General features: G+C 44.5%; 1 protein-coding gene across 1 annotated transcript in view; it reads left to right on the plus strand.

Annotated features, from left to right (window-relative positions):
- Positions 1 to 17,874, plus strand: part of agap1 (ArfGAP with GTPase domain, ankyrin repeat and PH domain 1) — a 263,894-nt gene that overhangs the window by 176,582 nt on the left and 69,438 nt on the right. Inside the window, exon 10 of the mRNA XM_030072935.1 lies at positions 14,752 to 14,856. Within this exon, the coding sequence (XP_029928795.1) occupies positions 14,752 to 14,856 (105 nt within the window). The remainder of the gene's footprint in view (positions 1 to 14,751; positions 14,857 to 17,874) is intronic.

Below are 17,874 nucleotides of genomic sequence, written 5' to 3' on the forward strand. Positions count from 1 at the left end.
AACACACGCCATATGCACGCAGGAAAACATCGTCCAAGACACACACACACACAAGGACACATGTGCCGTACACACACACACATCATACAGTATATCCAACACACACACACACACACACATATCCGGGCCCATAATGGCTGCATGAGCGTGTGTGTGGGCGGGATAAGGTCAGATGTGTCACGAAGCCACTCACGCTGCGCTGTCGTAATCCCCCTCCGAGCGACGCCGCCCTCACGGCCGCCGCCGCCGCGCTGATGAGCGTTTAGACGTCCTGTTCTCCAGGGAGGGGTGTGGGGGGGGCACAGCGGCGTGGGGGCCCGGGGGGGTTCGGCTTACGCATCCGCAGGTACGAAATGATAAAACACGGCGAGGGTGAGGCGGCGAAAACCTCCGTGTGGCTCATAAAACGGAGCGAGCGAAGTGAAATCGAGATGCCAAAGCAGGTTAACACACGACACACAGCTGCTACGACAAAACAACAACGAAATGATCCGGTTCAAATGGAGAATGGTGCAAAAAAAAAAATGCATGAACAGCAGAAATACAGAAGAACAGAAGAAAATTTCCATAAAAGAGCCTCTGAATTTGATTTTTCAGTCGTCATTTTATTTTGGGATCTTTTTAAAAAGTTGAGCTTGCAACAGGAGATCCAGTAGATCTGTAGAGTTGAAGCTGATCGCTACCGAAAGAAAATGTGAACAAATTGATTGTGTAACAGCCTAAAATGATGTGTGAACTGGTACTTATTGTTGTGAGCTACAAAATGGGCCTTTTACATTGACGTGAGAATGGTATAAAAGTAGAATAATGTGTAAAAAAAATTCATTTAGGGCATTTAAATAACAACAAGTCGCACCAAAGCCCCTCATAGTATGTATTTTAATAGTGGGGTCCCTCATCTAGATTAGTCATGAAAGTGGATTTTCATCATTTCCAGGTGATGAAAACATTTGAAATTGAACAAGCATCCTCTTCTCAAAAATTTTCCCCCAAAACTGTTAGCTCCAGAATCATTTCACAAATTCGTTTCTTGAAAAATAATCAGCGGCTGTGGGTCCAAGTTTCCAGCCACCACCTCCGAGTCCAAAGATTTTCAGATCCTGTCAGCAAACTGAGGTTTATAGCAATGAATTACGAAAAGGAAAATTTGTGGAAATCAAATCAAAAGTTCAGCTAAAGGTCAGGTGTTTTTGCAGACTTGCTTTTCTGTTTTTTTTTTTCCACTTTTGTTTTGTGCTGCTGGAGAAAAAGGGTTGCATCACCACAGCAGTACAATCCAGCCAAATTTCCCTCTGAAAACACCGGTCTTCAGGCTCGCCGTAATAAATTATCCGAGAGGCAGTGGGACCAAAACAGGGACAGCTGTGCCGTGGAAGCTTGAATGCCCCCCCATGGTGCACCACTGCAGCACAAAATCACAGTCGACGCCGGTTGTGCATGTAGCCGACTGGTTTCAAGAATTTTTTTTCCCTGTTTTCCTTGAAGTGAGTGGATGCGGCCAGCTTTGTTTACAGAGGCTGTCGACGGCGCAGGGCTCCTCCGACATCTGCTCCGCGCCGCTAATTAGCCGATAATTACCGGAGAGAGAGCCGCTCGCACATGTCTCTGTCAAGCGCCTGACCACGGCACTTTGAAACCCGCAATCTAACAAATTAATTTCCTCAGCCGCAGCCGCCTGTCTGCTGGGAACACGGCTGAGACTGGGGATTTTTTTTTTTTTGATTTTATTTTCCTAAATCTTTATTTGTCCGGGGGAAAAAAGTAAACGGCACGCCTCGCATCCGTACGGTTTTCCCAACATTCCCGCCGCCGCAGCCGCTCCTCTGGTGCAATTTCGGGGGTGAAGCACCTCTACCGCTCAAGGCCACTTAAGCGATAGTTAATGAGAGTGGGACGCGTTCATATATTCAGTTTCCCCCGCCGGATTTTCCCAGATGGTTTGGGGATTCAAACCGGTGGCCTCGCGATCGCAGAACCCCACTCAGGAGGGTTTCAAAGCGTCGGAGGGGTTAAAGCGGTAATTGACGCTCGAGATTCAGATTAGAAGTTTATTAACGGCCTCATTAGGGGGAGATGGTTTCGGTCCTGCTGCACCTCCCGCCGCCCTAAAGAGTCGACTTAGGGACCGTGCACACACACACACACACACACACACACACACACACACACACACACACACAGGCGCTGCTGCTCGTGAGAAGGACAGCGTTTCCAACACGAGACGTGGCAGCCAGCGACTTGCCAGCGGTAGGTTTGATCAATCCGCACAGCTGGCTGCCGTGTTGCTGCTGGAACTGAACCATTTCTCCCCCCGGGGTCTTTTTTTTTCTATTTTTTTCTTTTTTTTTTTGGGTTCTGGATTATGGCGGCGTTTTGATCCTAAATCACGAAGCTGTGGAGGATCAGACGCCGCTGTGTTTAAACTCTCCTCCTCGGTTTTTGACCGTTCGTTTTCCAGCGTTTTATCCCGCCCCTTCTCTTTTGTGATTGGTCACTTTCTTTCTTTCTTTTTTTTTTTTTTTTAATAAAACTGATGAGCACTGGTGTGTTGGCAAAAGTTGAACCAAAAAGTGCAAATGCCATTTCGAGAGGACTAGAAATTGATACTCAGGTAGAAAAATTGTTACTTTGCTCATTTTTTTTAATATATCAGTAGAAGTAAAATTACTGAGTTACTTTTTAGAAACAACAACTGATCTGACTTTGATTTTTACCAGCGAAAGTCTAAAAATGTGAGAACTAGATTCTTTTAACTGGAAATTTGGAAATTAAAAAAGTGCACCAAGTGGCCAGGTCACTCTTGAAAAAGAGATTGCATTTTATCTCTATGAGTTTTATCTGGTTAAATAAAGGATAAATAAAAATAAAAATAAATAAAAAATAGAATAAAGACAGATTATTACTCTTCTACTCTGTGATAACCGACTATTTATGAAGGTTTAGTTACTGATGCCTGCAGAGGGAGTGTAGAATGTGATTCAAAAGGTAGTGAAGTACAACACTTCAGCAGAAAAATTACTCAGCTACACAAAAAAGCTACTTAATTACAGTGATTTAGTAAAAGTAATTAGTTACTTTGACCCCTGAAAGCCAGTAATGCTCTGCATTTAAAGTCCCCATGAAATCGCCTCACATGACTTTTCTAAAATGGGGACATCCTCATCCTGCACTCGTGGGTGTAAATTAAAATTTCGACCAATAAAACCTTCAGAAATCTTAAAACATCCTCTTTCATCCACCTTATCCCGTCTAATTAGACTGTGTCTCTCTCCCAAACTGTCGAGTTAGGGTCAGGGTTCTGGTTTGCACTTGTGAATGATCCTTCCCTGCACTTTATCAGGCCCTCACTTCCTGTTTCAACAGGAAATACCTCAAATCAAGCAAGGAAGAGTCAGTTTCATGGAGTGCGGGTCAGCGGGAAGAGCTCTCGGTTCTGTTCTTGTGTTTGAATCCTCTGCAGTCGCAGCTCGGCGAGATGCTTCCGGGTAGAGACTCCCGGGAAACGGCATGTATTACCGCTGACCTCCAACCGCACGACCTCTCACTGTAAATGGGACAATTACTTTGCCCGCTTTGTCTTGTCCCGCGGTTCAAACGGCGTCGCGTCGCTCGGCCCGATCCGGAAACTATCTCAAGGCTTTGGACGGGTTCTTTTGTGAGGAGCTGATTAGTGTCGTGCTTGTAATTGCCTCTCGTGGGGTTGCAGACGAGCGCGGGGCTGGGTGGTTTTGACAAGTCTACTCGTCCCCCCTCGGCGCCGGGCGCTTTGTAAGGAGTTAAATTGGATGGTTAATTCGGGTGTTATTTACCCTGTAATTCATTAGTTTCGCCCCGCCATTGGCAGCGGGCAGGCTGTAATTTCACGCTTCGCAATAAAAGATGTCTCATAATCTGCTTCATTTAGCAGCCAAAGAATTTAATGAAATTAACTGCGGCCCTAATTAAGACGGTGAATATTAAAGACCTGCTATCAAGCCTTTAACGAGGGTGACACGATCCGCCTTCCGCCGGATTGGAAAAATATCATTTCCCTGGGAAAGGTTGTCACCGCTCGGAGCCATTTTGGCCATGATGACATTTTTGTCATGCACACTAACCCCTGGAAATTAGATTTTTCGGGGGGGGTGGATGGGGGTGGAGGATGTGTCGGGGGGGGCGGCGGGGGGGTATCTTTCCCTTTTTAGTTTGAGAAATAATTAAAACAAGGAACACAGGCGTCAATCAAAGAGCATTTTTAGATTGTGCTCATTACATCTCGCCGTGGCGGTCTCCACGGAGCGCTGGAGTTTTTGTTTGGCGCAGGGGTGTTGCTCCAAGCACGCTGGAAGTGTCCCCGTGGTTGCTTTGTTGTTTTACGTTGTGTGTGTGTGTGTGTGTGTGTGTGTTTCAGTGTGTGTTGCGCCCGCTTGTCTGTTGATAAGCCGGACAAAAGCAATCAGCGCTGACCTAAGGCTCTTTCACAGAGGAGAGTCGGAGCCTGTTTGCCTGCACATCCTCGCCATCCGCCCTCTCTTATTGTCAGCGCCGCGCGAGGGGCGAGGTTTTTTATCCGCTAATGAATTGAGACTGCTGAAGTAAGGTTTGGATAATTGAGTTTCTAATTAATTACCCAGAACTCTTATCAGATAAATCAGTGGCAGAGGGGGGCGCCTCTTCAGCCCCCCCACCTCCTCCTTCTTCTTTGGTGTTTTATTTGATCTGGTGTACGTCCTGCTCCCCTGGGCCTGCCCTTCCCTGTCCTTGCCTCATCAACGGCGACCTTGTCATTGAGACGGTGACGGATGCTTGTGTCGGTCTGTCTGTCGGTGTGTGTGTGTGTGTGTGTTGATGCTACGTTCATTTTCGTGTGTTTTTGCGGCATCGCATTCAGTTCCTAGACTTCACCAAGGAACATATGACGACGGAAGGGAACAACGAGTCTGTATTTAAAGGACCATACCAGTGATTTTGCATGTTTACCATAATATCCACAAAATGTATATACTACAAAGCCTTTGGTTTCCATTCATTCCACTATGATTTGAAAATTAAAAATGAGCTGTTTCAACCAAAAATTCAAATTTGAAAATGAAGGGATTTTGATGATATGTTGGGAAATCTTCAGTGGTTTGTCAGGGTAAGGAACATATTTACTCAGTGATCGGTTCCTAGACTTCACCAAGGAACGTATAAAGACGGAAGGGAACACCGAGTCGTGGCGACAGCTTTCCAAATTTGCACTCATGCCAGACTTTAGTGACACTAACGCTGAAGTCAATGCGACACACATGGAAAATCTCTGTATAAACCACTGTACCCTTTGCTGTCTGAGCTCTGACAGGACATAGATAAAGCCAAGCGTTAAGCCCAGCTCTAGCCAAACAATGCTAATGTTATCCACATGCTAGTTTAAAATGCACAACCCCATTTGAGCTTGTTAGAAACAGATAGATAGATAGATAGATTGATAGATAGATAGATAGATACTTTATTTGTCCCGAAGGAAATTCACAGTTTTCAGCAGTATCCACAGATTACAAGATTAAAAAAATAAAGAATAAAATATGACACTAGAGATCGAAGTACACAATGTGCAAAAAAACGTGTGCATGGATGTAGGCAGTGTGCATAGATGTGGGCAATGTGCAAATTTAGAAAGAAATTTACAGTATCAACAGACGATAAATAGCAGCAAGCAAGATAAACACTATAAACAAGAAATATATAAAAAATAGAAACATGAACAATTTAAACAGCAGAGGAAAATAACCTAAACAGACAAATTACTCATAATTCCAGCACCTGGTTGCGGCGCTATCATGCTAAACAATCAAAACAATGACAACTGCGCCCAATTTTTCCAATTTGGGCCAATGGCGTATTGTCCCTTCCTTCTTTATGCTTTTCTTGGGCTTCACTGGTGGCAGTTACCGCTTAACCCTTTATAGAGCAAGTGACTATTTTTGGTAATTTCAGAAATTTTACATATCAGGCCCATCCCCTGTCTCAGTTAGTTCAATAATCATTTGGTCTTCACCCGGCCAATCAGCAAAGATCGCTCGACATCCCAGGTCACATGATTTTGGCATTTGACCAATCTCATTGGCCTTGATTTTCTGTTACAAAATGAAAATTTTAGAAAAATTTGATAGAAGTAATAAAGTCCTGTCATGTTCTCTAATAACAGTCTAGGGTTGTTTTTTTGAATTTCAAAGTATTTCAATGAGTGCCCTATAAAGGGTTAAAGAACTTCCTCTGAGGTCATGATGGACCCTGAAATGATCCTTTAAGAAATTGTTTGCCTGCCGGTGTGGCCGGTGACATAAACAAACAGGCCAATCGCAGGCGAAAGACCAACTAGCGCTTGTCTTGTGGTAATTTCCCGCCCTGGTGATGTTTATCCTGGTGGGTGTCACAGGGCAACAATCTCATTCCCCCTTTTTCCCCTCTTGGTTTTTGTCCTCTCCGAGCAGCCACGCCACATCCCCTGATTAGGGAGATCAACGTCTCACAAGCCCGACCGCAATCTTCACCCGCCGCCTCGACACACACCCACAAAACACACAACGCTACCCTGTCTGGGAGGATGATGGATGACCCGCGATCGCTCCTCAGGCCGGATCAGATGGCCGCGGCGATAGAGGGGAGCATCCGGCGCTCATTCAGGCTGCAGCGCCGTCCCTCCCACTCGCTGTCGGCTCACCTCACGGGCCGCGAGCGGAGGGTGACACCTCTAATTTGGCCCCCTGCTCTCCGGGGACGAGCAAGAACAAAAGGGCCTTGGCCCCGTCGAGATCATTCTGCTCCGTGGAGGTTTTGTCCACCTCTTCCTGGAGATAGCGCCTCCCCTGTATCTGCTCAATGGGCCACTGTCAGTCCTTTGAAGAGGGCCGGGGAGAGTCCATTGTCTGGGGAAAATAGGGGGGTGATTGAGTGATTAAAGAGTAGATTAGGCTGTATCGATAGACGGGCAGCCTCCCGGAGTAAATGCACCTCAGAAGAAGTTTCTTTGGTAGGAGGGTTTGTTTACAGCTGCATCACTGCTGCTTTGGAGAGCAATTTTTTTCCTTAGTTTTTTAAATTTTGCTGTTAGACGTTCAGAATTTAAAGGACCATACCAGTGATTTTGCATGTTTACCATAATATCCACAAAATGTATAAACTACAAAGTAAACAGCTTCATTTTAGAACTCCGATATCATTTTTCAAACCTTTTAACCAGCCTTTGGTTTCCATTCATTCCACTATTATTTGAAAATGAAGGTGGCTGTTTCAAGCAAAAATTCTAATTTGAAAATGAAGGGATTTTGATGATATGTTGGGAAATCTTCAGTGGTTTGTTGCATTGTTTACTGTGGATATTTTGTGGTAAATAGGCCAAACATTCAAAATCACTGGTGCGGTTCAGCCGTTGGTTTCCGTTCATTCCACTACGATATGAAAATGATCTTTCAGACACTTCAGACTTTCTTCACACCGCTAGAATAAAGTCCTCCACATTAGTTTTCCTAAAAGCAGCAGCACTGTTGAGTGAAACACTCCCTCCGCCAGGGAAAATAGTCCCAGTGGAATCGTTTGCTTTACACAGCCAATAATCAGTTGTTTCGACCCAAAATTCAAATTAGACAATGGAGGGATCTTGATGATATGTTGTAAATCTTTAGTTCCCCTGCATGATTTGCAAAATGTAGTAAATTGGCCAAAACATCTAAAATCACTGGTATGGTCCTCTAAACACAGTTTGAACTCTTTTTTTATCCTCTTAAATGAAATGTGGTCTGGAGACGGACAGATGCAACAAATTAAATATCATATTCTGTACAATCAAACACGACTTTGTAAGACGACATTTTTTGGAAGTTATTTCGCATCGATTGACGGGAGAATATCGCTCTCCTTCTTCACGTCTGTGGCTCAGTGTAACGTCCCTTTTTTATAAATTAGACGCCGCCCGAGTGTGTATTGTGGTCTTTAATCAGGAAACCCTCAGGTGTAAAAGCTCAGCGATGCCCCAGAACAGTTTCCGTCGCGTCGTCTTAACGAATGACTTCATCTCTTCGGCCCCCCAAGCTAGCGACCTTTTCCTAAGCACTGCGCCACAATACTTTACCGGGGCGGGGAAGTGTCTCAGTGCACGGGAAGAGAGAGTGTGTCCGCCGGTTTTACTTATTTCAACAGTTCTGTTTGGCCGCCCATTCATTTCCCAACAGGACGCTCTTGTTTTCCTGTTGTTTTTCCGGTTCCTCAATCGCGTTGCCCAGCTTCTCCATTGTGTTCTTAAAAGGAGAACCCTCAGCTGTGAAGCCCCGTAATGTCCTTGGACGTTTTCGGTTGCCTAACGAATGACTTCATCTCCTCGGCCCCCAAGCTAGCGACCTTTTGCTAAGCACTACCCCACAATACTTCACCGGGGCGGGGAAGTGCCTCGGCAGCGGAGGAGAGAGTATATCTGGGGATGTATTTATCTCCCCCCATTTATTTTCCCATGTGGAGACCTTGTGAGCTGTCACGGCCCCACCCCCCTGGAGGTAAAATAAGAGGCGACGTGTGTGTCACGGAGCCCAGGGAGGTGAATAATGAAAGATATTACCCATCAGGAGGATTTCGACGCGGCGTTCAATTAGCCTTCCCCTCGCGCAAACTGATCGCTTGTCATCCCGGCGATGGATGGCCAAAATTAATTTGCCGGCGTCTCCCTCCCCAAATACCGGGTTTGGATGTGCGCTCGTAAGAAATATTGGCTCACCCCTCAGTTTTGCTCCGTCCCGGCCTGCAGTGGCGGAGATGCATCAAGCCGGCCGCTCAGCCGTCTTTCCTGAATCCTTGTTTCTCGTTCCCTCATCTTGTCATTTTGTCTTTTGTCTACTTGAGTTTTAATCTCGTGCCTTCCTAATACAAGTGCTTTTTCCCCCCTTTGGACAATTTTCTAGTGTAACGGCTTAGAGCAGGGGGTTTTCAAACTTCTTCATGCCCCAGATCCCCCAGGTTGACTCTCAATGAAGTGATTTTACCTCAAAACCCTGATATGAAAAGATGTTTTAGTTTGTGTTATTTATGGAATCGTCTGGGTGTCATATTTGTCAAATAATTCAAAGTGGAGAGATTAAAACCTCATGCTAAAATAATCATTGGTGCATATTTTTGTGTGGCGTAGCAACGTCGAGTGAATTTACCCTTTTGAAACCTGAGCAAATTCACTTGATTTCTTTAAAAAAAAATATGAGAAAAAGGCAAGTTAGCAAATTAGGAGGAAAAAAAACCCAGAACATTAGTAAAAAAAAAAAAAAAAAAAAAAAAAAAATACATAAAATTACCAGAAGTAAAAACTTAGGGAAAAAAAACAGAATGTAATTAAAAAATTCTTTTTTTTTTTTTTTTACAACTTTAAGTTTTAAAAATGTACAAGAAAATTAGCAAACAAATACCAGAAAATTAAGAAAAAATTCAAAAAAATATATTTAGAATTGTTTAAGTGATCTATTTAAACTTAAGAGGTTCAGTGATGCTGAATCAGAGTCAGATTTTTGTGTTTAAATGCTTGTGCGAGTTATTTAGTTTGCTAGTTATGGTGTTTTTGTATTTTTAGTGCACTTTCCTTGGCTTTGGACCCGACGGGTGCACAATCTTACGAAGTCTGACTTTATAAATGATTTCCTAAAAATTAAAAAGTCCTTTTCTACCATCAGAAGAGTTTCCATTAGCTGTTGAGGTCGGTCTGAAGGATTGAGTTTATTTGCGGGACAGTAACAAGGCACAGCTTCGCATATTCATCAGTGGAATGGGCTGTTCGATAAATTGATAAACTCCTGGGAGTATTGATCGGCTGACCTGAAATTCGTTAATGGAGCGCGGCCGTGATGCAAACGCTTATTGGCACTCGCACTCGCTCGCTCTCTGTCACTCCCCTCTCCTCCTCCTCCTCCTCCCCTCCTCTCTCGCCGTCACGCAGAACGCCTGGAAACATGTTGGCGTCCGCTCGCTAACGGCCGGTAATGGATGACGAGCCGGCCTGACAGCTGCGCGGCTGCCGGCAGCTTTCACTTCAGAGCATCAGGAAGCTCGTCAAGTCTCGTTTGGCGGCACGGCGCGGCGGGGGGAACCCCTGTTGTTCCCGCCGCACGCCGCTTGATCTCACTTCCTCCCGAGACGAGCTTAAATTACCGGCTTCACGACACCGCCGGGTTTGAACGTCTCCGCCAAACCCTGAACCAGGCGACACATGTCTTTAAAGTGATGCTGTTTTTTTTTTTTTTTTTTAAAGGAACAATCTGCGAGATCCGATTTTCCATTCGTCAGTCAATCAAGCAGAGTGGGTTTCCTCCCTGGATTTTCTCTTAGTGAAGTTTTAGTTTACTTTTTTTTTTTTTTTTTTGCTTTGTTCACTCTTCATCTTTCTTATCCCAAACAAACAAACAAACTGTTGCTTGTGCTTGAAAAGTAAGAGCCATGATTTGCAGATCACTCCAGAACTTGGCACATAGGGTTCCCTATTTGCCTTAATATTGCCTTGAAATACTATAAAAAAGTCAAGACCTCCAGGATCTTGTTCTTTATCCACAGAACTTTTCAGAAACAGCGGAAAAACAGTCATGATTTTAGGGGTGTTTTTCTATTTTAACACATTAAGCAGGATGTAATACGTTTATAAAGTCCTTTTAGCGACTTATGTGAGGAGATCTGCCTCTGAATTCCTTGTCCTGCTGTTTTTCTCAGTAAAACCCCACAGAATCTCCTACAAACACATTATTTGTTAGTCTTAATTTTAATTTGCACATCCTTCAGTTCATCTTACTGGGTTTGGAAGAGCTTTCATGAACCCAAGATTGAGATTAAGCTAAAATACAGTGCATTAGAAAACCCTTTATAAGCTGTTTTGGTCATTTAGCAATAGCAGTTTTTGTGAAGTGTTGCAGGTTATTACTTAGATATTGTTGAACAGACCTTGTTAAGGTTATGGATTCACCTTTGAAACGATAAGTACCTGGTGGTGCCCACTCTGCTGTCTTTAAAAAAAACAGAAGTGCTCTCTTGGTACCGCTTTATTGGTGTCTTATGCTTCCTGGATCTTGGGCAACCAGCTCAAGAGGTCACAGATCACCAGCAGTCACCACTGATAGCCACTTTTTAAACGCTTGCCAATTGATTTCATTCAAAAAATAGGACACAAAAAAACATGTCTTCATCTTCTAAGTCTATTTTTTTTTACGGCAAAAGAAGGGAAAATCCAAGCCAAGACAACCAGGACAAGGTCTTTATCGAGAAATTTGAAAGAAAATTGTATTTACGTGATATCCCTTGCTCCCTACATCCTGATATATTAAGAATCCAGATGTGGTTTATCAAAGCAGACGGGAAAGAAAAGAAATTGCTTTGACTCTGAATGGATTTTGAGGCTCAGCTGTTGGAAATCAGCATGCTTTTCAATTTTTTACCCGTAATACGTCTCCCAAATTCAAAAAGCGCCAACCCTGGTCAAGTGATGGTCAAGGCCCTGCTTTAGTTATTCTGTTTTGCCATTGAGACAGTCAGTGCTGAGTTAGTGCACCAGTGCAGGAATATATTGCGATATAAACAGGATCATCAACCTTTAACATGATGGGGTTTTTTTTGTAACTCGTTTTAAAACGTCTCCTAACGCTTAAGTCGCCATTTCCCTGCCTTTCTCTTTTCTTTCCTTTTTTTTTTTTGTTGTTGTTATCGTCCCTCATCACGTCCCCCCCCTACGTCTCCCCTCCCTCTTTGTCACTCTGAAGTGCGCTTCCCGGCGTCGTGTCACCGCCAATTACGCCGAGCGCGGCGTCACGCGCGGCGAGGGTCACCCCGGGCCCCCCGTCCCCTGTCCGAGCGCCAGCCGGCCGCCCTAATGAAAGCTGAGCGGTCGGGGCGGCGGGGAGCGGGCTGCTGTCCGTCAGGCGCTCCTGTCCATCTCGCCCCTCCCTCCTACCACCCCCTCCTCTTCCTCTGTGGTGCACACACACACACACACACACACACACACCCTCTTTCACGGCTGGACTCTATTAATATCCTCTGTCGGAGTGTTAATGTTGTAGAGGTCCAGTGAAGTGACACGCGTGGCAGCCCGGCTGTAATTGCTAATCAGCGGACAGTTTTATCCCCCCTCCGTCCACCGCCTCTCTCTCTCTCTCTCTCTCTCTCTCTCTCTCTCTCCTTTTTGATCTCTCTTGCTTGCTCTCTCACCCATGTTCCTTCTTTCTCTTTTATTTTGATCTCTCTCTCTCTCTCTCAGTGTCTACATCACCCTCTCTTTGGCCTTCTCTCTCTCTCTCTCTCTCTCTCTCTCTCTCTCCCTCCCTCGCTCTCTTTTGCCTAATGAATCCCGCCAAAATGAAGTGTGGGTGGGCGGTCGGCCTAAACGGTCAGTCAGCCGCGCCTGATGTGCGTAGGAGAGAGAGAGAGAGTGAGAGAGAGAGAGAGAACGAGTGTGAAACAGGGATGTTAACAGGCCTGGAGAAAGGGGTAAAAAAAAAAAAAAAAAAAAGAGAGAATTAACTAACTGCTGATCGCCCCTCCCCCCCGCCGCCGCCGTTTTCCCTCGCCGCTCCTTCCAGCTCCCTCCATGGCGAGGCTCTGACGCTGAGACGTTGTTTTGGGCAGGGATTAAAAGGGATTAAACTCCTGATTTATTCTCCATGTTGTTTGTTCTCCACGTTCTCAGGATGCAATCAGTCCCGTAAAAGCCACGTTTATGAAGCCCCACTCCGGGTGTAAATCAGCATCCGGCATCTTGTATTTTTACACTGATGTTCATTAATGTGCCCCTGTCCCTGTCAAACAAACAAATGAAATAATTCACCTTTAAATTGTGGGGACAAGTGCAGCGTTTGTGCTCAGATTTTGCGATAATTCTTCTTTTGCACTTGCGATTTCCGTCAAATGCAAGAGCAGAGTGAGTCCACAGTGCCGTGACAGCAGATCCAACAAGTATTTCATATCATGTTTGACAGGCCTTTTCTCACCAGAGCTGCCATGAAAGCACCGCGGCTGCTCAAATTAGCGTTTTGGAGCTCGTCGACATCCAAAGTTAAAGATAGACGGCGTGGTTTGAAAAGGAGGGGGGGCTTTGTTTGCTTTGTTTACTGATGTTGAGGACGAGGCGGGGGAAGAGGAAACCCCCTCAGGTTCATGCCAAGACGAATAACCCCCCAAAAAATGACTGCACACTATTAAAACCCTGTCTGGAGTCTTAAAGTTATGACGTCGGATGTCGACAAAAACAGAAACAATACAGCAGGATGCTCTCAGATTTAGGATTACAGGGGGTCAAAAGGACTCGGGAGACATTTCTACGTTCTCATATTTTGAGAATCTCCTGCTGCCGAGTCTGCCTCTGAAAACGAGGATCGAAAAAGCAGCAGGACTCACAAAACACTGCAAAAACTCAAAATCTTACCAAGGATATTTGTCTTATTTCAAGTCAAAATGTCTTATTTCAAGTCAAAATGTCTTATTTCTAGTCAAAATGTCTCATTTCTCGTCAAAATGTCTTATTTCTCGTCAGAATGTCTTATTTCAAGTCATATTTCAAGTCAGAATGTCTTATTTCTAGTCAAAATGTCTCATTTCAAGTCAAAATGTCTTATTTCTCGTCAAAATGTCTTATTTCTAGTCATATTTCAAGTCAGAATGTCTTATTTCTAGTCAAAATGTCTTATTTCAAGTCAAAATGTCTTATTTCTAGTCAAAATGTCTTATTTCTAGTCTTATTTCTAGTCAAAATGTCTTATTTCAAGTCAAAATGTCTTATTTCTAGTCTTATTTCAAGTCAAAATGTCTTATTTCTAGTCATATTTCAAGTCAAAATGTCTTATTTCGAGTCAAAATGTCTTATTTCGAGTCAAAATGTCTCATTTCAAGTCAAAATGTCTTATTTTAAGTCAAAATATCTCATTACACTTAAAATAAGACATGATAACCTCAAAACTCACTTGTTTTTAGAGCTTGAAACAAGTGAAAATTGTCTAAAAACAAGTTACTTCTGAGGTGATCCTGTGTGTAATGAGATATTTTGACTAGAAATGAGACATTTTGACTAGAAATGAGACATTTTACTTGAAATAAGACATTTTGACTAGAAATGAGACATTTTGACTAGAAATGAGACATTTTGACTTGAATTGAGACATTTTGACTTGAAATAAGACATTTTGACTAGAAATGAGACATTTTGACTAGAAATGAGACATTTTACTTGAAATAAGACATTTTGACTAGAAATGAGACATTTTGACTTGAATTGAGACATTTTGACTTGAAATAAGACATTTTGACTAGAAATGAGACATTTTGACTAGAAATGAGACATTTTACTAGAAATGAGACATTTTGACTAGAAATGAGACATTTTGACTTGAAATAAGACATTTTGACTTGAATTGAGACATTTTGACTTGAAATAAGACATTTTGACTAGAAATGAGACATTTTGACTAGAAATGAGACATTTTGACTAGAAATGAGACATTTTGACTTGAAATAAGACATTTTGACTTGAAATGAGACAAATATTCTTCGTTAAATTTTGAGTTTTTGCAGAATAAGAATCGTGTGAATTTGAATTTTGCCGTTGTCGAAGTTTCCTTTTTGTCTATTTTCCCCCGACATTTCCCTCCTCGTGCATCTGAACCGTTTTTTTCTGAATGCCTTGCTCAATCGTGTGTGTGTGTGTGTGTGTGCGTGCGTGTGTGTGTGTGTGTGTGTGCGTGTGTGTGTGTGTGTGTGTGTGTGTGTGTGTGGTCTCGCTCTCCGCAGGGCATGCTGCTGAAGAGGAGCGGCAAGTCGCTCAACAAGGAGTGGAAGAAGAAGTACGTGACGCTGTGCGACAACGGGCTGCTCACCTACCACCCCAGCCTGCATGTGAGTCACACACACACACACTTACACACACACTTCAGCACACACACACACACACACACTTAAACATACACAGCTCTGGGTCTCAGTCCATTAGAGGAGAGCGGCGTTAAGCTAGCAGTTTGTTTTCCTGCTTCTTTTAACTGCCTCTTCCCTCCGCCACACACACACACACACACACGCACACACACACACACACACAGCAGTCGTGACAAAACCTCTCCCTGATTGCTTATTAGACTACACTGATCTGGCAACCCGCCCTGACCTCTGCGTGTCGCTGTGCTCGCACAAACACACACACACACACACACACACAAACACGCGTGCGCGCACACGCATGCAGATAAACACTTGAAAACACACAGACACAAACTCGGTTTAGTATGGTTGCTAATGGGCTGCTGTGTGTGTGTGTGTGTGTGTGTGTGTGTGTGTGTGTGTGTGTGTGTGTGTGTGTGTGTGTGTGTCCCTCAGTAATCACGGTATCTCATTCCAGAAAATGTTGGATGGCACGACCGTCCTAAACACTCTGTCTCTCTCTCTCTCTCTCTCTCTCTCTCACACACACACACACACACACACACACACACACACACACACACTCTCTCTGGTGGTATTAATTAGGGGTGGCTCGTCATCTGTTTGCCCAGGCTGACGTTGATGATGTCAGTATCAGGCTGTAATGTCGCCTCTAATTGCCCCGGCTCTCTGCCCCGACGCTGCTTTACGACCACACACACTCTGAGTGCAGCTCGCTCGCCCACTTCTCTCTCTCTCTCTCTCACACACACACACACACACACATTGTCTTCTTTTTTCTTTCCTCTTTCCTTTGTAACTCTCTTTGGTTTTCTCCTTCTCTGCCGCTTTCCTTTGCCATCTTTACCTCCTTTCCTCTCCCCTCTCTCTCTCTCTCTCTCTCTCTCTCTCTCACTCCTCTCTCTCTCTCTCTCTCTCTCTTGGTCTCTCGCTCTCTATCAGTTTACTCCATTCAAAAAGCTTGATTGGCAGGGTTTAAAACCAGTGAACATCTACTTTTCCTTTCCTTACCTTTCCTCTGTTCCTCTTAACTTTCCTTATTTCCTTTACTTTCTTTGCTTTCTTCCTTTCCCTTCTGTTCCTTTCCTTTCCTCCTTTTCTCTCCTCATTTCCTCTTCTCTTTTCCTTTCCTTTCCTCTTTTCCTTCCTTTCTTTTCCACGTTTCCTTGTTTCCTTCCTTCCTCTCCTTTCCTCTCCTTTCCGTTTCCTCTGTTACTTTCCTGTTTTCCTTATTTCATTCCTCTCCTCTCCTCATTCCTTTCCTTTCCTTTCTTTTCCTTTCCTTTCCTTTCCTTTCCTTACCTTTCCTCTGTTCCTTCCCTGTTTTCCTTATTCCTTTCCTTTCCCTCCCCCTTTTCCTTTCCCTTCCTTTCCTTTCCTTCCCTCCTCACCCTCCCGTCTCTCTCCTGTCACACTATCACTCTCTCTCTCTCTTTTTCTCGCCCTGTCTCTCTCCATCTCCGTCTCTCTCCTGTCACACCCCGGGTTCCCTCTCTCCGTCTCTCTATCCTCCTCTATCTCCCCGTGTCTCTCGCCCTCTCTCGGTCCGTCCCCCTCTTCCCTCCTCCTCCTCCGTCTCCTCCTCCTCTCCTCCCTCGCTCCGTCACCCTCCCTCAGCCTCACCGTCTCTCTTTCACTCTCATCCTCTCTTTCTCCTTCTCTCTCAGTCATTTTCTCTCCTGCTCCAATATTTAATCAGGCCTTACTGTTATTGTAATTAAAATCAGAATAATTTTCCTGGCACTGCGCTGATGATGGCCAGAGACACACACACCAAACACCACACACACACACACACACACACACAACACACACACACACACAACACACACACACAGATCCAGACAGAGATATGGATGAAGGGATAAAGGGATGGAGGATGGAGGGATGGAGTGATAAAAGCAAATTGATGAAAACGAGGCTGCCACCCGCCGATCGACCCGGGAAAACAAGCGACAATCAGAGGAGAGAGGGAGGGAGAGGGGGGTTTCCAACGGGTGGGACGGGGGGGTTTCGGCTTCCACAGCGCCTTTAAAAGGTGAAGCAAGGCACCAGCACAGCCGGGGTTGCGGGTTCTATTCCCTCTGGGGCCGCCACAGTCAGAGTACACAGTTTTTGGATAAACACACGCACCAAATTTCACTTTTCCGTCAGCGATTGGAGCAGCTGATGCAGTAAATTAGTGTAAAACTCATCACTTAACACATCAACACGTACACATTTAGACACACACACCACACACACACACGTGCACAAACCCCCTCCAGCGCCAAAAAGCCAGGTTTTCCCGAGCGCGTTGCATCTGCAGCGTCGGGCGTCAATTAGCGGTTTGCGGAGGCTAATCGAATGAAACTCAATCAGCGCCGCTAATTGCCCGACTATGTGCAAAAGAAATCACATTAATGCCGCTAATTAAGTGGATGGCAATAGATGCCACCTAATTGGCAGGAAAAAAGTCTCCTCCAAGAAAAAAAAAAAAAAAAGAAAAAAAAAAGAAAGGGGGGAGAAGAAGACCGGGCCAAAAAAGCGAAGTAATTAATCGCCTCTTGTCTTGTTGCGATTCTGAGCGCAGAGAGTCGCTCGTTTAATGACTTTTGAGGCTGGAATAATTACAAAGTGAGAGGCGAATTTAAAAAAAAAAAAAAGAGAGAAAAGAGAAAAAAGTGGGGGATTTTTTTTTTTTTTTTTTTTTTTTTTTTTTTTAAAGTGGTTTTGTTAGAGTGAAGCTGGCGGGACGTCCCGTGCCTCGTGACCTTCGTGTTTCGCCCGCCCGCTCGTCTTAAAGGCGACGCGCCGACCGACGCCCCTCGGGTCAGCGTTAACACACTTCACACACTTCACACACTCCACACACACTCCACACTGACCTTTCCGTCAAGTTCAAGGCCATCAGCTGACAGGAGGGTGTGCTGTTTTTTTTTTTTGTTTTTTTAGATCCTTCCTGAGATTTGTTCCATATTTCCTCTTTTGGATTTTAGG

The sequence above is a fragment of the Myripristis murdjan genome, chromosome 2 (genome assembly GCF_902150065.1).
Source record: "Myripristis murdjan chromosome 2, fMyrMur1.1, whole genome shotgun sequence".
NCBI classification, from domain to species: Eukaryota; Metazoa; Chordata; class Actinopteri; order Holocentriformes; family Holocentridae; genus Myripristis; species Myripristis murdjan.